Source organism: Hyalella azteca, unplaced genomic scaffold (assembly GCF_000764305.2).
Source record: "Hyalella azteca isolate HAZT.00-mixed unplaced genomic scaffold, Hazt_2.0.2 contig17621, whole genome shotgun sequence".
In the NCBI taxonomy this organism is placed as follows: Eukaryota; Metazoa; Arthropoda; class Malacostraca; order Amphipoda; family Hyalellidae; genus Hyalella; species Hyalella azteca.
In genome coordinates, this window is record NW_025947397.1 from 1,111 (window position 1) to 23,488 (window position 22,378).

A 22,378-nucleotide genomic window follows, 5' to 3' on the forward strand; every position below is an offset into this window, starting at 1 on the left:
AAACATTCAGACGTGATCCGGAAAACACAGCATTGTGTGATTTCAAACCGATCTCGAAAGGATCATTTAACCCTATTAAAGGATGAAGATTTTATTTATCTCAAATGGAAAGAAAATTTAGTGAATTAATATGTACAAATCATCCCCCTCATATCTCGGAATGCCAAAAACTTAAGTTTGTCTTGATAGAACATTTTAGGAAAATAAAACGTCATACACATACGCAGTTTTGCCAGAAAAAAATACATGGAAACAGGCGTATTCTGTAAATACGCCCACAGGTCGTATTTCTGCTTTCTACTTAATCTTAGAGACAGTCCTGAAAAGTATTCGAGAGGTCCAATAATATTAGTTTTATAAATTATTTTGCTTATGAAAACCAAGTAAGTCTCAAAAGTAAATCGAGGCTTAATAAAGGATTTAAGGTGAAATAAAATATGGAGAAAACTGGATTTTTAAAAATAAATTTCAACAACTTCTGTTAAGAATTCGGTTAGCTGCTAGTAAATGATAGTTTTATCACAGTGGCGTTCTTAAACTCGACATACTCACCGAAATTTTAGGATTCTATGCTCAAAACCCAACAAAGAAAACGGAAGATGTAAGATTTATCTATGACTTTTAATCTTCCATGACTGCACAGGACTAAATAATTCTTGGTTATAGAACATGACAGGCCACATCAGGCCTACACTTCAGCGCCGAGATCACTATGTTTATGAAGTCTGTTCACCAAAGCTGAAGCGTGAGGGACATAGCGGAGCTGTAGATAATGCTGGTGACGGCAGCGAGGTGCTCGTCAAGCGTACGCCACAGAGCCGCGATGTCGTCGTCGGGGCCGGCGTCGGCGATGGCGTGAAGCGCATCCGTGAGACCCGTGATCGCGGTGCCCGAGTAGGCGTCAGACGCGCTAGGGGCCAGCACCACGTGACTGCCGAGTCATTGGGAATTTGTTCACTAACCAATCAGAAAAATTACATTTGTTGAGTTACAGGTTGATGCAACAAATTCAACAGCCTGCAGAAGAAAATAATAGCCCATCAGCCTCAGTTTCAATTACAGTTGTTTGTAGGACTACTGGTAAAATATGATCTTCGTTCCTTTGCATGAATCAAGACAAAGAGATTTTCATCGTCATAACCATACATAACCCCACAGCTTGCTACCTCGTACAATCAGCGCCGGAGAATAAATAACACAAAACGAAATGAAAGTATGTAGGTAGCGAAGGCTGGATGTTCAGAAAATCATGCTGTGTTTTAAATCTCAGCATGTACCTTGAGATGATCTTCTAAGATATGATTGATTGATATATAAGAATATTACTGATTGGTGAATCTCTCACTTGAAGTCAGCCCGGCCCGGCAGGCCTTGAGGGTCCAGGAATGATCTCTCCACCAGCATTTGCTGGTCATTGACGCGTCGCACGGCAAGATCGCTGCAAAATAAAATTATCTAGATTTGTATAATTTGATTACTGAGATTATTTTCCCGTATTTTGGGTGTTGGCGAAATTATGTAAAATACTTCATTTCTGAAGTTTTATACTCGACAATTTTGAGAACTCACTCATCAAGGTCGACGAAGAGGAGCTCTTGAGTGAATTGGTCGACGCGAGCAGAAAACGACCGACCAGCGTCTAGGAAATGATCTGCGAGACGGAAGAATAAATATTTAGCACCGTTAATTACGAATGTACAAGCAAGGAGATTAACAGACTTTAAAAATTCTAAGACGTGACTGCATCTTCATAAAATATGGTGAAGTCACAGGTGATGAGGCTAAATTGTCATCGGTCATTAATTAAGATAATATTGAGGTGAGAATTGAGGTGATGCGGGAGAGTTCTTAGTAATCGACCGTGATGCAAAGTCAATTAATTAATTCCGATTATTGTATCCAAGGTTAGTTACCAAAGGTTGTGTTGTTGTCGGTCATCAGCAGACCGAATATTCTCTACACTATAGGCTAGTTACCAAAGGTTCTGTTGTTGTCGGTCATCTGCATGTTGACCCAATATTCTCTACAGTCTACACTATAGGTTAGTTACCAAAGGTTCTGTTGTTGTCGATCATCAGCAGACCGAATATTCTCTACACTATAGGCTAGTTACCAAAGGTTCTGTTGTTGTCGGTCATCAGTTGCCCGAAGTCCTGCAAGATTTGCTGCTGGACGTCACTGATGAAGAGCGCATACTCCTGCAGTGACAGCGGCAACAGCTGCGCGTATCAGAACTTTTCTTCAGGCCACCACGCGCACACAGTGAACAGTGACATAACGTGCATACAGTGAACAGTGACATAACGTGCATACAGTGAACAGTGACATAACGTGCACACAGTGAACAGTGACACAACGTGCACACAGTGAACAGTGACATAACGTGCACACAGTGAACAGTGACATCGTGCAAACGGTAGTGAATAAATTAGGAACTCTAGCCGATTGCTGGGATGGAACGTGTTGTGAAATTTCATTTTTTTTTTCAGTTGAAGTTTATAAGAACTTTATTTATTAATGAATACTTTTCACGTTATGCTAAATTATTTAGCTCAATTAATACATAACAAAAGCAGCAGGTTAGCCGGGCATTTCTCGGGAAGAATCATTGCAATTTGAGATTCCCGTTATTGTGAAACTCGTCTCCCAAAATTCGTTAACTAAATTTGTAAATACAGTACTGTAGTTAAAAAAGTCTGTTCCAGTACATAATACTCAGTTTTTTTTTAAAGGAAAGCAAAATTTTCTTCTTATTTTGGATAAATGTACATTTCAATACATCATGACTCCGCATTTAAAAATATAACGTCATCGCCAGGAAAAATTCCCATGCAATAACTACTGTAAATGCGCATGCAAAACGCCTCTTTATTTCGAGGGCATTAAATCAAAGTAACAAATATAAAATATATTTTTGGAAGTTTATTAGAGGCTTGACACTGACGAGTTTCGAGCGAGTTTCCACAGTGTCTTTGGTGACGGGATGTTAACTGTTAGAACTGAAATTTAGTTGTTGTTGGTTGAATTATTCGGCAGTTCAGAACAGGTAGCAGGGAGGACGAATTATGATGAAATTGAAATGTAATTTTTACTTCGGTAAATTTAAATTTTGTTTAAAGAGAAAAAATCAAGCCTGCTTCGAGTTTCAAACTACATGAGAGCTAAATTTGAGTTTTGTACTAACGTTGGTTGAAACAGAGCATTCTTCTAACAACGTAAATTTTTTTTTAAATTATTATCTGAATACTGGATGACGGGAAGATGCATGAATATGCATGAAGGATTCGCAATGACAGGATTATGGATAACACCACTTTGAAATGGCATGAAATACGTGGTCGGAGCAACGTCAAGGTATTATATGAAAGCTTTTTTGTTGTTGGTTTGCGGCACTTCAATTCAATTTGAGCCTGACACTTCATATATTGAATATTCGAGTGTACTTTCACAATACATAGTCTGGATGTTACCTGTTACATGTCGAATTTTTAACGATACTTGCTGATTCGCAGGAAACCTCCCCATGGCAAACCGACTGCGGGCCAGTTTGTTTAGCAAATACAGTAACATGATCGATATATTTTCTGCGGGTAATGTTATTTATATATCCTGGTAATGTTATTTATATAACCTGGTAATGTTATTTATATATCCTCGTAATGTTATTTATATATCCTCGTAACGTTATTTATATATCCTCGTAATGTTATTTATATATCCTCGTAATGTTATTTATATATCCTCGTAATGTTATTTATATATCCTCGCAATGTTATTTGTATGAATTTATTTCTTATGTATAAATGGCTTTGGCTCCTTAGATATCATTTTTGCTGCACATATATGATTTCGTAACAAACTTGATAATTTATAGATGCCTCCTCGTGAAATAAGATTTAGGTGTTAAAAGTGCAAATAGCATAATAATATTTTTGCCCAGTATAACTGTGCTTCTCAAAACCGATAATGTAATTGTGCTTCTAAGATCAATAGGTTTTAAATTGTTCAAAAATTAGTTTTGGGCTCAATTATGGTTCAACCTACATTGCCAATATGGTCTTGTCTGACCGACAATATGAAAACGCTGTCAAAGGATGAAAATACGCATATGCTTACGATGAACTGCTCATGGCATAATACGCTTGTTTTCCTGGATAGGACAATAAATCGAAGGTTTATATATCTCAGGGGGAGAAAAAACCTACAAAGAGCACAGTGACAATGGCTATAGATCTCAGACTATAAGATATATATTTGTGTGACAGAGATTTCAGGGTCTAGCGAAGTCATTACAAAACAGACCTGCGGGTCAGACAGAGAGACGGCAACCAGCCCCCAGACCCTGGCGAGGGCGGCCTGGAACAAGAAGCCCTGGTCGTAGAGTTCGTCTACGACAGCGAAGGTCTCGTAGAGGGAGTGGTAGAGTGGGTACCAGCCTGGCACGCTCTATGAGGAGAAGGTACAAGAACGGCTGCAATAAGATGCCCCAAAATACAAGAACGGCTGCATTAAGATGCCCCAAAATACAAGAACGGCTGCAATAAGATGCCCCAAAATACAAGAACGGCTGCAATAAGATGCCCCAAAATACAAGAACGGTTGCAATAAGATGCCCCAAAATACAAGAACGGTTGCAATAAGATGCCCCAGAGAATAAAAAGTAAAATAACTCAATAGCTCTCGCAGAGATCCGAGTATAATTATATGTGAAATAAATTTTATTATAGACATTGACAATTTATATTTAAAATCCAAATAGTGTTTAGTTTACAGTATTATATTTCGTATCCGTATCAAGATTTGGATTTTCACGACAGAAATCTTGATTACATAAAATAGGAAGAAAATTAGTTCGGTCCTAAGTGTGGAATTGCATCCTAAATACATGTTTGCTACCCATAGAAGGATTATATCCGATCTATTTAAGGCAAGCAATTTGCGCTTTATGGAAGTGCAAGTGATTCGCAATTAAATATGAAAAAGAAATCAAATAAATTTCAATGGAATACACGATAACAAAGGCCAGCTATCTCAAATAGCACATTAAATATATAAATAAGATTTGTTTTCATTCAGATGAAATATTATCTATGTACAATATAATAGGATGACAGCACGCAGAATAAAAGAACGTCTTAATTTCCAAATATTTTTGATGTTGTTAAACAACAATATCGATTATTGAACAGTATTTTTAATTTGGCACAAACTAACTTTTTTTGAACTCCGACAGTAAACGTTAAGAACGAGTTTGCTGGATTCTTAAATGAGTAAACTATTTTATAATTATTATGTTAAACTGTATACACGAATTAATGTTCACCTCGTCATGATTGTAACAGATATCGAGGCTCGGAATGCCGAGGTTGTACAGGAAACCTTTGTAGTCACTACCGGACCCCAGCAATTCAACCCTGTAAAAAAGAGGCATAACAAAACACGGGACAAATACTGCATTTCGTAGCAGCGATGGCACAAAATTGGTCATATTTTCGAAAATTCTTAACACGCATTGGAGCATCCCTCGCGAGAAAGGCCATATTTCCAAAAAAGTGCTGGGCCCTGTTATTATGAATTAGACCTGAACCAGTAGCTGGAGTGTAATAGGTATTTCTAGTGCAGGGGTTCTAGTGCAATGTATCAAAAATACTAAAAGCTGGAATGAAGTTGGCTATTGTCGTATTCAGCTGTGGTTACGTTCAGATATAAACAAATCTTAATATTACAATTAAATCTAGTTCTAAATTTCTAAATATTTTTATTATTTTATACAAAATTTTAAATATTAAACTGGACCGCTACAGAGTCACCAACAAGACGGATAGTAAAAAATTATCATATGCTGGATACGATCAATTTTACGAAGCTCTGACTCTTCCTGCAATGCTTGATAAGACTGAACCTAATTCATTAATTACATGAGACAAGAATGTTGATTCGACCGTGGTCTTTTATTAAAAACGTTTCAATATTTACAAAAGCCTATAAATAGTTGACTCGCTTTTGAGCTTAAATTAGTAGAGGTAGGTCGAGGAGTGGTATTCATGAGGATGGTAATGCACCGATGAATTACAACATTCAAGGTAGGATATTTTAATAAGCGACTAACTGGAGGATAATTTTACTAAATGAAATGAAAATTAATAATTGAAATGTCCAGATTAGGGAAAAAATCTTCGGAATTCACACGTAAAATTTAAGTTACTATGTAGGAAGTTATATCTGAAAATACAATTTCTCATAAAATTCGTTGGCGACCACGATTAACCAAAATAACATGGTAAAAATAGTTGTAATCTGTTCAAAAAACTTGACGCGACAGAAAACAATACTAAGTTAAAAATTTATTTTGTCAGAAATGAAAATATATGTAATTTTATGTAATATTCAGAAAGCCTCAGTTTCCATTAAGACATGTTTACACAAACCAATTACCGGTATAAAATTAAATTAAGGTTAAATTAGATGTTTGCACAAACCAATTTACACAAACCAATTTCTATGACGTTGTCTGGAACGTTAAGGATAGCAGTGCATGTTCGTTATTGTTAATATTCATACGAAATAAGTTAATTATTTTATACTATTAGATATTATTTTATATTAATGGATAGAAAATGAAATATTTTTGCATCAATAAATGCAATAGATAAGAACGAAAACTGATAATAAAATATAATGCTATTGTCATTATGCATTATATTTAACATGTGAAGTCCTAAATAAATTATTAGTATAGTATAGTATAGTATCTTCGGCATTAAAGAATAGGCCTGGATAGGCCTGTCGCCGATTCTTGTACTTTTCTTGACTAGACTGGCCTTACGGACGGTAGATTTAAAATCGCTTCTACATATCAGTTGTTCCGTAGGGTACGAGGCATTTTAAGACTGAACATATGCTCATGCATGGCCTTGTCTAGTCTGTTCTTGAACGCGTTCATACTCGGAGCGTCAACAATATCTTCAGGGAGGCTGTTCCACATGTCAGTGACTCGAAGCGAGAAGAAATGTTGTCGCGTGGATAAGTTGCACCGCAGTTTTTTTAGTTTATAGCTGTGGCCCCTGGTGTTGGTTCTTGTTTCAAATTCTAGTAATTCTTCTGGGACCTTGTACAAACCATGAGTATACTTGTATACTTCAATGAGGTCACCACGCAGGCGACGATAACGGAGACTGGGAAGCTTCATAATCTTCAATCTTTCTTCATAAGACTTGCCCTTTAATCCTGGTATTATCCTTGTTGCACGTCTTTGAACACTCTCAACTAAATTTTTGTCCTTTTCAAGTCTCGGTGACCACACAACGTTTCCAAACTCTAGGTTTGGGCGCACGACAGAGGTGAACAACAGCTTCATCATTTCTATATCTAGGTACTCGTAGGAGCGTCTGATCAGCCCAAGCAGTTTATTGGATGTATTAACTTGCGTTTCAATATGCCTATAAAATTTTAGCTCCCTGTCGACACAAACTCCAAGATCTTTTTCCACGCAAGACTTCTCAATCATAACCCTCTCGTTGCAACCGTGTCTTCTCATGATGTAAGCTTGCTGTTCATTGTTCTTGCCGAGGTGAGGTACTTTACACTTGTCAGCATTGAAACGCAGCTGCCACGCATCAGCCCAGTCAACTAAACTATCAAGATCATTTTGCAGTTGCATTTTATTTGACGCATCCTTAACTGTATTATAAACTTTTGTGTCATCGGCATACATGGAGCACACGCTTGACACTACTTCTGGTAGATCGTTTATAAAAGAGACGAACAAAACAGGTCCAAGAACGCTTCCTTGCGGTACGCCACTTCGCACAGTTACCCAGTCTGATACGGTTCCATTAATGCTGACACGTTGTCTTCTGCCTACTAGGAAATTCATTCATTATTATTCATATATGTTTATTTAATCTGTGCATTAAATAAATACGCATGCATGAGATACACAATATGCAGCACATGGCATTAAAAACGTTAGCCATACCCCATAAGGCTAGATACATGCACCTACTGCGGACGTGTAGAGTAGACTGGGTCGGGCTTGCGCGCCAGCCACGTGTCGTACACGGTCGTCCGTCCGGCAGCCGCCTCGGTAGCGTCAGGATTGGCCACCTGCATAAGCCCTTGGTAAGGTGGTTGAACTAATATTTTATCATATTATTAATATTAGTTCAACTATGCATAAGCTTACCGGTTTTGAAACAGCGTTTGTATGCTCTGCTGTTGTAATATGACGCCGAATTTTTGATTGATACAACCGCAATTGAAAGAGTGCACAGTTCTATAAGGCTTGTATTACATAAACTAAGTACGAGTATTTTTAAACTAAATTACAAAGGAATAATTAGGTTTGCATGTTCAAAAATTTTTAGTCTGAAATTTACTGCATGGCAGAGACTCAGTGATAATATGAAATATTTTGCCTACAAAGTCAGCGGTTGATATTTAATGGAATTTTGTGAGCTAAATTACAAAAAATGTATGAAGATTTAATATGCGTTTCCAATGTTGCCATTGCCAGGCTATAATCCCTCGTTAGACATATTTAGTGTTCACATGCCAATAACTAGAGCTAGATAAACTCCATTACTTGAACATTATTTTCATTTTCAATTCTAAGAGTGGTTATGAGGGTACTAATGATGATAATGATAATGAACGACAATTCGTAATGATGTTGGAGTCTCACAAGCTTGGCGGCTTCCCACACGACCTCGTACAGCAGCGGCGCAGCGCTCGCCTTCAGGGAGTAGTTGCCTGTCAGACACTTTAATTATTTGGGAATAGTAATTTCGTTTGCCAATTAATAATGAATCGTAATTTCGACCGCCGATAATAAACTGACAACAATCCTGATTTTTCACATCAGCGAAAAGAACAGACTACAAATATGCATATTTGATGTTTTTATTGCAACATGTATTAAGAAAAAAACTAAAAAAGTTGTCTTTGACATTGGTTCACAATAAAACAAAGAAGATTGCTGAAATTAAAATGAAAACAAACCATTAGCTGTTCATTCAACAACAAATAACATTAAAATAATAAAAATTTTATTACGTAGATAACAAAACGTATTACATTGCAGGACCCCACCAAGCAAAGCCAGGTCCATGTTGAGGTAGGCAACGGCTCTGCTGTGGAGCTGCGTCCTGAACTGCTCCGTATACTCGACGGAGCCTACGAGCCCGTACTCCTCCGCCGCCCACGAGCAGAACACGACTGAGCGACGCGGCCGCCAGCCTGTGGCATCGAGTGCAGCCAACACGCGTCAGGTTGATACTGTAAACCTTCTACGTAAATGACGTCGAAACAACGTTTATTCGACGTTATTTGAACGTCATATGACTGGTGGGAGTTTTCGTGTTGAGAATACAGATCATGCTTACAGAATAATCGACGCATGGATTAGAATAGATGCTGTGTGATCAGAATACCTTGTAATCTCACCAATCTCGTTGCGCATTCGCGTGAGCACACTTTATTTTCACTGGTCTCGTTGCGCATGCGCGTGAGCACCCTGTATTTTCATCGGTCTCGCGCATGCGCATGATCATCCATTATTTTCACCGGTCTCGTTGCACATGCGCGTGAGCACCCTGTTTTTTATCGGTCTCGTTGCGCATGCGCATGAGCACCCTATATTTTCACCAGTCTCGTTGCGCATGCGCATGAGCACCCCGTATTTTCACCAGTCTCGTTGCGCATGCGCGCGGACACCCTGTATTCTTACCAGTCTCGTTGCGCATGCGCATGAGCAACCTGTATTCTCCCCGGTCTCGTTGCGCATGCGCATCAGCACCCTGTATTCTTACCAGTCTCGTTGCGCATGCGCATCAGCACCCCGTATTTTCACCAGTCTCGTTGCGCATGCGCATCAGCACCCTGTATTCTCGCCGGTCTCGTTGCGCATGCGCATCAGCACCCTGCATTCTCACCAGTCTCGTTGCGCATGCGCATGAGCACCCTGTATTCTCACCAGTCTCGTTGCGCATGCGCATGAGCACCCCGTATTTTCACCAGTCTCGTTGCGCATGCGCATCAGCACCCTGTATTCTCGCCGGTCTCGTTGCGCATGCGCATGAGCACCCTGCATTCTCACCAGTCTCGTTGCGCATGCGCATGAGCACCCTGTATTCTCACCAGTCTCGTTGCGCATGCGCATGAGCACCCTGCTGAGCTCGACCATGACGGCGGTGCCGCTGGACGGGTCGATGGCGCCGAAGATCCAAGCGTCGCGGTGGTTGCCCAGAATTACATACCGGTCTGACCGGGCAAACAATAATATTATACATTTATTTAAAAAAAACAAGAAATTACCAATACAAATAAGAGAGACTAAGGGTACGCACACAGTGAAAGCAGGTTGCCAGCGTGCTGGCTGGCGCCTGAAACCATAGAATACAGAAGCCTATTCGTACAGGTTTTCACTGCGAACACTTACATTATTATCCTATGTTCATTCTTGTGGCAGGTTGGAGCAGGTTGCCCGCGCGGGCAAACCTGCTTTCACTGTGTACGTACTCATAGAATGTACTCGCGAGAGACATAGTGCAACATGACTTTATATATCATAATAAAAAATATTCGGAACGAGGAAGACCACGTAGACATCGCGAGGTGCGACGGTCTAATAAATTTGAAAGACCTGTGGTACAAAAAATTCTGAAAATAATTTCTACGATGCAAAGTTTCCGAATTAGATGGAACTTGAATGAATGAAGATAGGCTATAAAAAAATTAACTTGCAGTTTTACCTTACGATAAGTTATAAGCAAAATGCTAATATCTGAAATTTAGGTCAGACATGCGTTTTTCTAACTAAAATGGAAGTTTTAGTTTAATTTAGGGATCGTATATTTTTGACAGCGCTATATTTATCCAAAGCACAACTACTACCCGATGAGTTAATGAGAGCAACTGGATGCAATTATCTGGTGACGAATACGGCGTCAGATAATCTAATGAGAAACATCATAGACCATTTTTGAAAGACTAACATAAATTTCTCAAATACTTCTACGATTCAACAGGCTACTCACCTTAAAATATTTTGAAGAAGACTTCATACCTTGATGTTCAAAATTAAGATTCTATTTCCTGGAATGAACAAGATCAAATTACGTAAGTCTGAGATAACAACACGTCACACACCAGGCTCCTCTGCACCGCGTATCACGGCGATGACGTCATGTATGACGGCGGGCACGTTGTGGGTGTGCACTTCCATGTTGACGTAGCGGGCGAGCTGGGTGGGCCCCACGCGGTATGTTATGTTCAGTGCCCCTCGCCAGGCCACGGGCACTTCTGGTCCTCCTAGTGAACTGGACGCATCAAATTTATATTAATAAAGTAACACATGTTCCACTTGAAAATTATTACCGTTCAATAACTATTCATCCATTGCAGCAAGTTAGGCTGGAATTCGTTCATATGATTGTTTAGGCTTAGGCTGAGTCGTCTAGATCACTCAACGAAAAAATTGCCTTGTTTATAAGTCGGGTTCCAAAACCATCGAAAATGATTTATTTATTACATTTCAATTGGAAAGTGTACATGGGGCTTCACTGACCCGTAATATTTCGCTAGGTATGAAAGTTGGACAGTAAGAAATAGGTCCTCTATTCGGCGAAACAACTGAATCAATGACAAAAACAGCAATAAAAAGGCAGAAATTTACAAAAAATATAAATATTATCTCTATACTAGTAGTCGTCTCAATATGGAATTAAGAAGTTGGAAGACGACGGTAGCAGAAATAATGAGAACAGAAGTTAAACACGAGCAAAAGTTTTCCTGTAATAAGTCAACGTCTTGAAAGTCGCTATAGCATGGTACTACTGTCGATACGAATGAAAAGAAAAACAATGGACGAAACCGTCTGTTAAATAGACCCAACCCATCGAAGGGCAGCAGACCAACAGAAGTCCCTGACTTTGCTCTTCTTAGCCTGGATGCGATGTCTTCAATTCTTTTCTTACCAATGGACATTCTGGGAGTCAATTCCTGTACCCAAAGCATATTACGATCATCGAAGAACTGGCGATCACATTGAATAGGTAAAGATTCTTATAAACATTGAGTACTCAGTTGCATAAAAACTGCATTTATGTGATATTTTGCTTACTTGAGCACAAAGTACGCGTCCTCGTAACTCAGAGGCTGCACAGGAATTTTTGGAATCGCCGCTTCTTCTTCCGGAATATGGAACGCACTTTCTGAAACGGAAAAGTGCTATCAACAATTTTAATAAGATGAGTGATGACGCTTAAATTCATTCAACATCGAATTCAAATGTTTCTCTTAAATGAATCAATGCACCAGCAAACAATTGGACCCATAAGCTCGACAATACCTAACGGCTCCGGTAGGGTTCAAAGATAGATGAGTAGAAAGGGGTTTAGATGGTCGTCGAGAGGAGCTCACGGATAGACGGGTACAACGGAGTGAGAGGATCTCCGTCTGTCAGTTTGACAGTATACCTTCAGGTGGGAAAATAGCTCACCAATAGACGGGTAGAACTGAGTGAGAGGATCTCCGTCTGTCAGTATTACAGTACCTTCAGGTGGGTGGAGAAGAGCACGGTGATGAGCGGGTAGAACTGAGTGAGAGGCTCCCCGTCTGTCAGTTTGACAGTATACCTTCAGGTGAGAAAATAGCTCACCAATAGACGGGTAGAATGGAGTGAGAGGATCTCCGTCTGTCAGTTTGACAGTGCCCTGCTGGGTGCCTGAGGGTGGCATCATCACGGTGCTGGGGTAAACAGCGTCCTGGCCGTCCAAAGCAAAGTCTGCGGGGTCCGTGTACAGAAGCACTCCCGCTGCACCCAGCGCCTCCGCGTAGTTCACCTGTAGGGGAAGAATTGCAGCAAGGGAAAGGCTCAAGTGAAACACTGCAAACGAAGGCTGGAGACTGTATGAATATATTTCTGTGTTTACTTATGAAAGAAAATTTTTCTTGATTTTCGGGGGTGGATTTTTTAACTAATAACGAAAGTTAACTAGAATGTAGCTTTCGTTCGAGGATGATTTTTTAATCGTTATTTCTACATGAACTGTACGTAAACCAAGCGGGAAAATATCGCATAATAATCTGCATACATGAAATTTTGAGCTTTACTTTGGTGCATGAAATATTATTATTATGGCGTATTCTCACTATGTTTGCTCTGAAGATCATGCCGTATCTCGCAATGACAATTTTGCCGGCGATGTCGATGCCGTTTGCCACGAGATAATTGAAGTCCTCTTGCCTGCCGTAGTTAGCGTACACCACACGCCCCTGCGACGACGATATATACACAGATGCTTTAAAAGCTTCCCTAATAAATATGATCTTCGTACAAGTCCACACTCGGGGTTGCAGGATGTACTAACTTCATAATAAAAAAACTACTCAAAATTTGGCAGCTAAAAGAAGGAGTTTAAAATTGATGAGTTAGATTTCATCTTAAATTGTATGTATGTATAAGATCTTTCTTAATGTGACTTTAATTGAATGAAATTAACAATTGTTGTGGAGGATACGATGATGTATAGCTAATTATTATATTTATTGTTCGATTAATACAAATACAATTGTTTGCATCTTTTTTTATTTAATTCCCAGTAATTTTTTTAGAATTTGAATTCTAACAAAAAATGTCTAGAAGTTAAAAAGTTGGCTACCCACCGACACGTTGCCGGGAGCGGCGTACGCGTTGAAGGAATAAGGCACATCGTCTCGACTCTCCTCGGGGGCGTAGAGCGGCGGCTGTTTCGGCGAAGATTCTGCCAAAACCAAACCTGATTCCGCATCTACTAGTCGAACCTATCAACAGGAGGATGAGTGATTTAGTTAGCTGTAGACGATATCAGTTCGATCCGAAATTTGCGAACTAGTAATTATTTACACCGATCCCTGCCCTCACTGCTAATTCCATCTGTTGAACATTCAACTTTTCACATGTGTATTCAGATCTGGCAATTAAAAAAAAATACCAGAGCATCCAACCCACAACCATAGCTAGGGTCGATGCAGGGGATTTTTTTAAATCGCAACTCAAATTTTTTGACGCTTGTGACAATTTTTCAACAGGAATTTTCCGACGCTGCATTAATAAACGCAGTATCATATGCCCATCGTAAGTTATTTGATGAAATTTTATAACAATGTTACATTAAGATGCATGAAATATGTTAGGTGATTATATTTCAAGTTTGACTGCGTAGATGATAATCATCGGACTCGTTTTTTTCGAAGGTCTTACTGAAAAAAAGTTCACGGCAAGGTCAATGGAATTTGCAGCTCCGAAGTAATTTTTCGAAATTTGGTGTGACGTAAGAGCCATTACTCAATATTGCAGAAGCTGCACGTGGAGCTTAAACCAGAAAAATTTATTACTATAAATATAAAAATATATATAATGGAATAAGCAGACAACTATGATCAACATAGTTAGATATTGACCATGTTAGGACCGTCGGGGTAGGATAGTAGGACGGAGTAGGACGCCATGTTGACATCATCCAAGCCGTACTCGCGAAACATTCCTGCCACCCATTGCGCTGTTTCAGCCTCAGCCGCCGTCCCGGCCTAGTGAGGCTTCGACGATAGAAACCTGTAACGAAACTCAGTCTAATTTTGTATCATTCAGTGCTCGATGCAGTAATTTAAATTACTGAATAATATTAAAAAAAAATAAAAATTTGCCACGAAGGAATACATTATTATAAATGTGATGAATCATAATTCCGTGTATTGCAAATCGTGAAGGCTTTCTTGAATGCTTAACGTTTTTTAAATTCAATACTCAAAGGTTTTCTTATATTCTAGTGGAAATTTGTAAAATTTACAATTTTACTGTTGAAAATTCTGATTAATGACACCATTTCTTGGTCGAAAGCTTGACATTGACCTGAGGTTTTCCCTGATGTTGTCGGGCTGGACGTTGGCGTTGATGTAGTCAACGATCTCATCGCTCACCAGCCCCTGTGGTCGAGCCAGCCTCGGCCGACTGATGAGCGTGGCGCTGCTCATCCTACTCACTGAGAAAAGCGATGAGCCTTATTAAAAATACACAATCCTATATACCTCGTACTTAATGTTAAGTGATAAGCACAACAATAATTACATTGAGTGATAAGCACTACGATTACATGAATGTTCTACAGCCCATTTCTGTAGAATAGGTACTCAAATTACCGGCTAATTTCATATTTAAATTAGTCCATTATTAAAACAGAATTCGCTTTTAGGTTTCAGAAGTGGGTGGAAATGGACAGACGCAAAATACCAATCGTGATCGAACTTTTCCTGCTGGAAATCTACCAAGTGAAGCCTAATTAATCGCGAAATTATTGTAAATCCCGATCGCCTGCATAACCCAGTCAAAAATAAAGGCCGTGGAGCCGGTGATTATATACTGCCAACCACGTACAGAACGCCATTAGTTATGTACTGCCAACCCACTGCATCAGTGTTAGCAGTTTCCGTTTTTTTATTTTTGGTTTGGAAAATAATTCGAAACGCTAATAAATTAGATATAAAATTAATAGAAGAAAAAATTGAATAAAGAATTAACACGTCAAGTGCGGCTCGACTCACCAGCGCTGGCAGATGGCCTGAAAACGGCCAAGTCCTCGAATAAAAAGGCCAATAATTCAAAATAAGCCTGTCAATTTGTACGTTCCGCTGTAAAAATTAAATTTTCATTTTCTGTACATTAGAAAATTCACTGAGGATATAGTACTGCCATCATAAATTTTTGTCCAAAAACGCAATAAAAAAGGCCAAAAGTATAATTTGTTCGGAAAAAGGCCCTGCAGTCTACTGGTGGGTCGTGGCGCACTTAATTAACAGTGGCATCGAACAGTTATAATTGACGGATTAAAGACGGGGGAGAGTCCAGCGGATGCTGTTGGGATCAAGCAGCTGGCGAAGCAGTCGCCCCAGTCAGTAAAATAATCATTCTAAACTCATCAGTCGTGCATTTTGTTCCAATTGGTCCGTCTTGAGGTTTGATCAACAATTTCAATTTCGACCCAAAAATATGGAGGACGGAGGCGTTGTTTCAAGCGGCATAATTGGGATTCTGAAATGTTCCGTAAAAGGCATGGTGGACAGGGTGGCCTCGTGGTTACAGTCAGGGTTGTAAGAGAGGCAGTTGAGTTGAGTAAAGCAAAATTTGAGCAGCGAATTACGTGTTTGATATCTTAACAAGCTATAAAAATTCTGCGATGTTAAAAATCGGTGGCAGAAATCGCTATTAATATTAAAAAAACCATGAACTTTCTCTCGTAAAATTAGAACAAAATCGAACTTCCTTGTACAGATCGCATTAAAAACAAGGAAATTGTTGCCGATGGCATTCCTCATCGTCAAAAACTCGACCAAACTGACCTCGTGAGGTCGAATGTTTGTGCCGGCGGTTGTGCTGCAGGGGCGACTCGATTAATTATTGAACATCGGTAAAATTCCTAAATAAGTAATTGAATTTTATGTACTTTGGTGGCCCACATCATTGATTACTAATCTCATCTTGGCTTAAAAAAGTTTAATTTGTAATCAAACTGCCCATTGTCACATCGAATCTGTCAGTTGAGTGCAGTCAACGTGGATAATAACATGAAGTCAAATGTCAAATCGGTTCACTGACACTAACTTCTAATATAGCAATCGTAGCAATTCAGTTACATTTACTCGATCTTTGTGCACACGGTGGTGGGTGTTGGATCATCAGCATTGAACTGCCTGTCGCCAATCCCTGTACTTTATTTGAGGAGGAAAAAAGCTGCAGTAACAATAATGATGATATTGTTGATGCATGCATCCAGAAAGCCTAACTTATACTGCACGTCCAGCAACATTTTAACATGCATATTATTGTTGCCACCAGCAACGGAGCGATCAAGACGTTCAATGCATGATAAAAAATTCCAAAATTCTGTTCTGAAATTATCACAAATAGTGAAGAAATTTTATTCGTTTAAGATCTAAAATGAGTTTAAATTAAATTAAATTGTTTTGTTTGAAACTGATGTACTGGGTTCCAGCATTGTTCCAGGGTCATTTTTTTGCAGCGAAATGTTGTCATTCTCAGGTTGAATTTTTTTCAACTGAATTGATTGGGAATTTGATGCTTTTAAATGGCCACGCGATTGAGGAAGGCACCCGTCCGACACAGGCGCCTCACGAGGCGGCGACTGTCTAATAAATCAAATGGAGACGTGTAACCCTTGGTCAGAATTGCCCACAGAGGATGCACTCCCTGAAAAACAATGGATCTAACATCTTATCCAACTTCTTCATAATCCTCATCACTAATAATTAAGCATTAGAGCTTCAAAATTTAATATATATTTCTACGTTGACAATTTATTCATGACGAAAAAGTGAATAATTCAGACATTATATAACTAACTACTGAACACTACGGTCATCTGAAGTGTCATCGAAGTCATTTTATCACAAACTGAACTATTATCACTGCCGCCATCACAGTCCTCGTGCAGATGAGTGGCGTATCATGACTACACTGACAAAATAATAGAATTATTCATTGATACATGTCCAACAAATAATTTGTATTGTATTTGGCAACAACTCGTTCTGTAGTCGTTATGAAAAGGTCAGCGAGTTATCAGTAATAAGCAATCTCCTGCATGATTTCGAACCAACCATAGGCAGAGAGATTTTAGTACGGTGATTAGATGTTAAAGAATTTAAATTGACGGAATAGGAATTACTTTTCCCAATTGAATATACATTGAACCACCTACTGAGGCGTACTAATTATATTTACTTATTATATTTTCACAGCCAGAAATAGCTTTTTCAGATTTTTAGATATAATAAAGTAAAGTAATAAGGTAGGCATCGCTAGTGCTATCTCCCATTAATAAATTACGTCACGAGGCGCCGTATCCAAGAAGCCGCTGATTTTCTTATCTTCCGGTCATGAAGAAGTACAAAACGAAATGGGATATTTGCTTCGCTAATGATTATTATTTCAGTACTGGACTGATATCGTACTATTTCTCGAGCGTTTTGATCATTTAATTAGTGGTAACACGAATGATCATAAACTGCATGTTAATGTTCATATAATAGAATATTCCCACACGATAAAGCCATTACAGAAATATATTTAATTATCATGTGCATTTTAGGAAATTCGACCCAGAAAATTTAATCTGAGAGGTACTCGATTATCTACACGAAAGGTGAACTCCACATTAAAATTCAAACCCTCATCGCACGTCATCATTTATTTTTATTGCTCACTTGAAAATGCGGGTGTTTTTCATGTAACTGAATAATAATATGTAAGAAGTATTTCATGACTTTTTCAGTCTGTATAAATCTTATTGGATACATTCATTATAGCACTAAAAATTTTACAGCATGTGGTGGGCTAGAAGGAGACCTGCTTAATAATTACTATTTTTTTTATATTCCGGGGTGAGTTAGCGTTAAATAAATCAACAAACTCACAACCTATTATTATGTACTCGTAGTCGTGATACTGAACTGAGCGGCGCTATAATGCTTGTGGCGACGGGGGAGGGGGGTGAAAATAGTTCAGTCTGGGATACAATTGCCTGCGCAGGCTCTTCATTTGCCGAGGTATTCAGTAGTCATGCATATGTCGCAACAACTATTCTAAGTGAAACGTCAGGAATTACCGTAAGTATAAATTTTGGTCCCCCCTGCCATTTGAACCATCTAGGGTTAAGATGTCGCTAGATGAAGCGAAGACCTAAGGACCGTTAACACTTATTTTTGTTCACTGTAGCTCGAGACCGCGCTTTGAAGATTAGATAGATGCCTGTTAATAAGACGTCAGTGGAGATGGATATAACCGAATTTGAGCTCTGGGCCATTGTTCTCGGGTGTGCTGCTGTTCGGATTTACACAATTACATTTTCAAAGAATTATCAGTTGCGAATGCATCAGACTTTCAAAATTATACTAGACTGCCAGTGGACTTTTACACCCCATTGACTGAACTCTACAGGCATTCATGCTCTCCACAATGATTAATTAGGCTCTCTACTAGAGAGCGAGTACAAACAAGTGTGGCGTTGGTTGCCATAGTGAACACAAGAAGCGCACGTAGAGGGGCGGGGAGGCGCTTGACGCCGTGTGTTGCCCCTGGTGTGAACGGGCCTTTACCCGTGTGAATGCCTGCTTGTGAGTTTCGGCAACTCACAACATCAGTCCACAAAACTCTAATTGATTTACAAGGCAATGTTTAGGCATTACTGCTGCCCTATATCGGCAACAGCGGCTTGATGAGGCGTCTTTGTCCAACAGCCGCGGACATTTCAATCGTTCGGTCATGAAGAAGCATTCGATGTTCAAATATTTGTTAAAACGAAGTATATTTCCCTTTGCTAAAATCATTGAATAACACGGCCAAACTAACCTCGTGAGGTCGAATGTTTATGCCGGCGATTGTGCTCCACTGGCGACTCAGCCAATTATATCATAGCGATAACTTCGTGAATGATATTCCTTATGGGAATGCATCTCAGTGCTTCGAAGTTACTTGAATTTTTCTTCTGCAAACTAATTGCGCATAAATAATTCTTGAACCACATTCAACAGTTGTTATTGAACGGAGGAAGCTTTAATGTATTTTATTTGTTATATTATCGCAGAACAATATATTATATAACATGGCAGATGCGTCTCATGAGGGAAATAAGTTTCGGATTAATTTATTTTAGCATTTCTATTGGCATTCAATTTATGGAATGAAACTTTTCTACACAAAGAAAATTGAACTTTTTGGTATACTCATAAATTTTTCTCGTATTTCCCTACAGATCCGCTAGCAAACGCATCGTCGCACACGTGGCAACTAGCCTCGGGAATGCCAACGAGTGATTTAGCCTCGGGTTTGCCAACGAGTGATTATACTCAATGCGCGGTCCACGAACGTCGAGGCTATACGTATCCGCCTTCGTCTTCTAAATTCATTGAACGATACACTCAAAGAAATAAGTAAGATTAAGTATTACCATAACGATGCTTTCATTGCGTATGCGCTGTCCTACGCATTCTAGCTTTGGTACCTTATCCAACTTAAAAATTAGTATGCGTCGCTTTTTCCACGGGTAAAAAAAATTGGAAGCCCTATCATTTGATTGCGAAGAGGGATATAAATGCCTTCGTTAGGGATCTAAGTAATTAATCAATGTAACTCCTACGCACTGTCACGATTATGTATCACATGCAGGGCTAAATTGATATTTCAACAAATCGTTTCCCATGTTTATCAGACCAGTCCTGAGCCCAGCATTATAGCCTCAGTAGCCTGTCCCATGTATGCATGTCTATTCCCTGGATCTAGGCTCTCATAACAAGTATATGAAGATAAGACAGCTTGTCGAGTCTAGATGGCCTGAGTTGGCACCAATGAGCGACTAAATTTTAGTAAGTTACCCATGTTTTTTTCCATGAATTTGTTACAAGTCTATTCTCCTAAAATGATCCTGTCAGCTTGCGGCTGACGCAGAGTTTCCCTGGTATCACAAAATCCTCCATCGATGACTTGCCATTTGCTCCCAACTTCCTGATGGTCAGCAGACAAGTAATTTGTGAATGTTTGTAACATCGCACCTGCGCGCACACGGACAGATCANACCCTGCCCCGTGCCTGACGTACCCTGCCCCGTGCCTGACGTACCCTGCCCCGTGCCTGACGTACCATGCCCCGTGCCTGACGTACCCTGCCCCGTGCCTGACGAACCCTGCCTCGTGCCTGACGTACCCTGCCCCGTGCTTGACGTACCCTGCCCCGTGCCTGACGTACCCTGCCCCGTGCCTGACGTACCCTGCCCCGTGCCTGACGTACCCTGCCCCGTGCCTGACGTACCCTGCCCCGTGCAGGGTACGTCAGTGACCGCCAGTGTGTCCATCAACAGTGCCGTTCTGTCCGCCAACAGAAACCCCACCCGTTAACGGGTTTTCCCGCCCGTTCCCCCAGGATAATATTCAGTGAAAGACTCGTCCGGATTCTGTTTATCCACAATCCAGACAAGGGCTTCGGTGATAACGGTCCTTGGTACGTCTATGTACCCGTTAACGGCCTTAAGGCCCTTCACCACGAAGGCCGTCAGCCCCAGGCTGCCCGTGGACGGGTCGCGGTACTCGGCGAGGAAGGCGAAGCTGACGTCAGGCTGGAGGAACGTCGTAAAGCTGACGTCAGGCTGGCGGTACGTCGTAAAGCTGACGTCAGGCTGGCGGTACGTCGTAAAGCTGACGTCAGGCTGGCGGTGCGTCGTAAAGCTGACGTCAGGCTGGAGGTACGTCGTAAAGCTGACGTTAGGCTGGCGGTACGTCGTAAAGCTGACGTTAGGCTGGCGGTACGTCGTAAAGCTGACGTCAGGCTGGAGGTACGTCGTAAAGCCGACGTCAGGCTGGCGGTACGTTGTAAAGCTGACGTCAGGCTGGAGGTACGTCGTAAAGCTGACGTCAGGCTGGAGGTACGTCGTAAAGCTGACGTCAGGCTGGAGGTACGTCGTAAAGCTGACGTTAGGCTGGAGGTACGTCGTAAAGCTGACGTCAGGCTGGCGGTACGTCGTAAAGCTGACGTCAGGCTGGAGGTACGTCGTAAAGCTGACGTTAGGCTGGAGGTACGTCGTAAAGCCTGTCTCTTATACACATCTAGATGTGTATAAGAGACAGGATTAATTGAATGAAATTAACAATTGTTGTGGAGGATACGATGATGTATAGCTAATTATTATATTTATTGTTCGATTAATACAAATACAATTGTTTGCATCTTTTTTTATTTAATTCCCAGTAATTTTTTTAGAATTTGAATTCTAACAAAAAATGTCTAGAAGTTAAAAAGTTGGCTACCCACCGACACGTTGCCGGGAGCGGCGTACGCGTTGAAGGAATAAGGCACATCGTCTCGACCTGTCTCTTATACACATCTCCTGTCGCCAATTCTTAANATTGTAACTTCTTATATTTAATTCTTGAAGTGATATCTAATGCTTTCTTCCTTTACTGGTATATTTTAATTTTCAGTACATAATTCAAAGTTCGTTCTCTTACATCAAGCCACTTGTGCACTCGTGTGCCAGCATCGCTTGCATTCCCATTTTTTAATTGAAATTCTACCGCAATGAACACAAGTGATCCTTAAAGCTATTAGGTTCCTTTAAAAATAATGTAGGTTATGTCCATGAAAAAACTATATTCAGGACTCATTATTCTAAATTTGTGAAGGAAGAAAAGGAGGAAAGAAAAGGAAAAGAGGAAGAAAGAAGGAATAAGAAGCAAAGAAGAAACAAGGAAAAGGAAGAAAAGAAGAACGAAAATGAAGGAAGAAAATAAATTAACTTCTCCCCCCCCCCCGCGACACGGGGACCGAGGAGTTTCT

The 22,378-nt window shown here is 40.1% G+C and overlaps 1 protein-coding gene across 1 annotated transcript; it reads right to left on the reverse strand.

Annotated features, from left to right (window-relative positions):
* Positions 1 to 219: 219 nt before the first annotated feature.
* Positions 220 to 15,008, reverse strand: LOC108670508 (N-acetylated-alpha-linked acidic dipeptidase 2). The gene is made up of 17 exons (XM_018157983.2): positions 14,891 to 15,008; positions 14,443 to 14,593; positions 13,666 to 13,803; positions 13,153 to 13,275; positions 12,659 to 12,842; positions 12,122 to 12,212; positions 11,149 to 11,318; positions 10,138 to 10,260; positions 9,091 to 9,237; positions 8,684 to 8,751; positions 8,006 to 8,106; positions 5,324 to 5,414; positions 4,303 to 4,446; positions 2,114 to 2,219; positions 1,570 to 1,651; positions 1,346 to 1,438; positions 220 to 931 (listed from the first exon to the last, which is right to left on the reverse strand). The coding sequence occupies exons 2-17, from the start codon at positions 14,521 to 14,523 to the stop codon at positions 730 to 732; spliced, it is 1,944 nt and encodes a 647-aa protein (XP_018013472.1). The 5' UTR covers positions 14,524 to 14,593; positions 14,891 to 15,008; the 3' UTR covers positions 220 to 729.
* Positions 15,009 to 22,378: the final 7,370 nt, after the last annotated feature.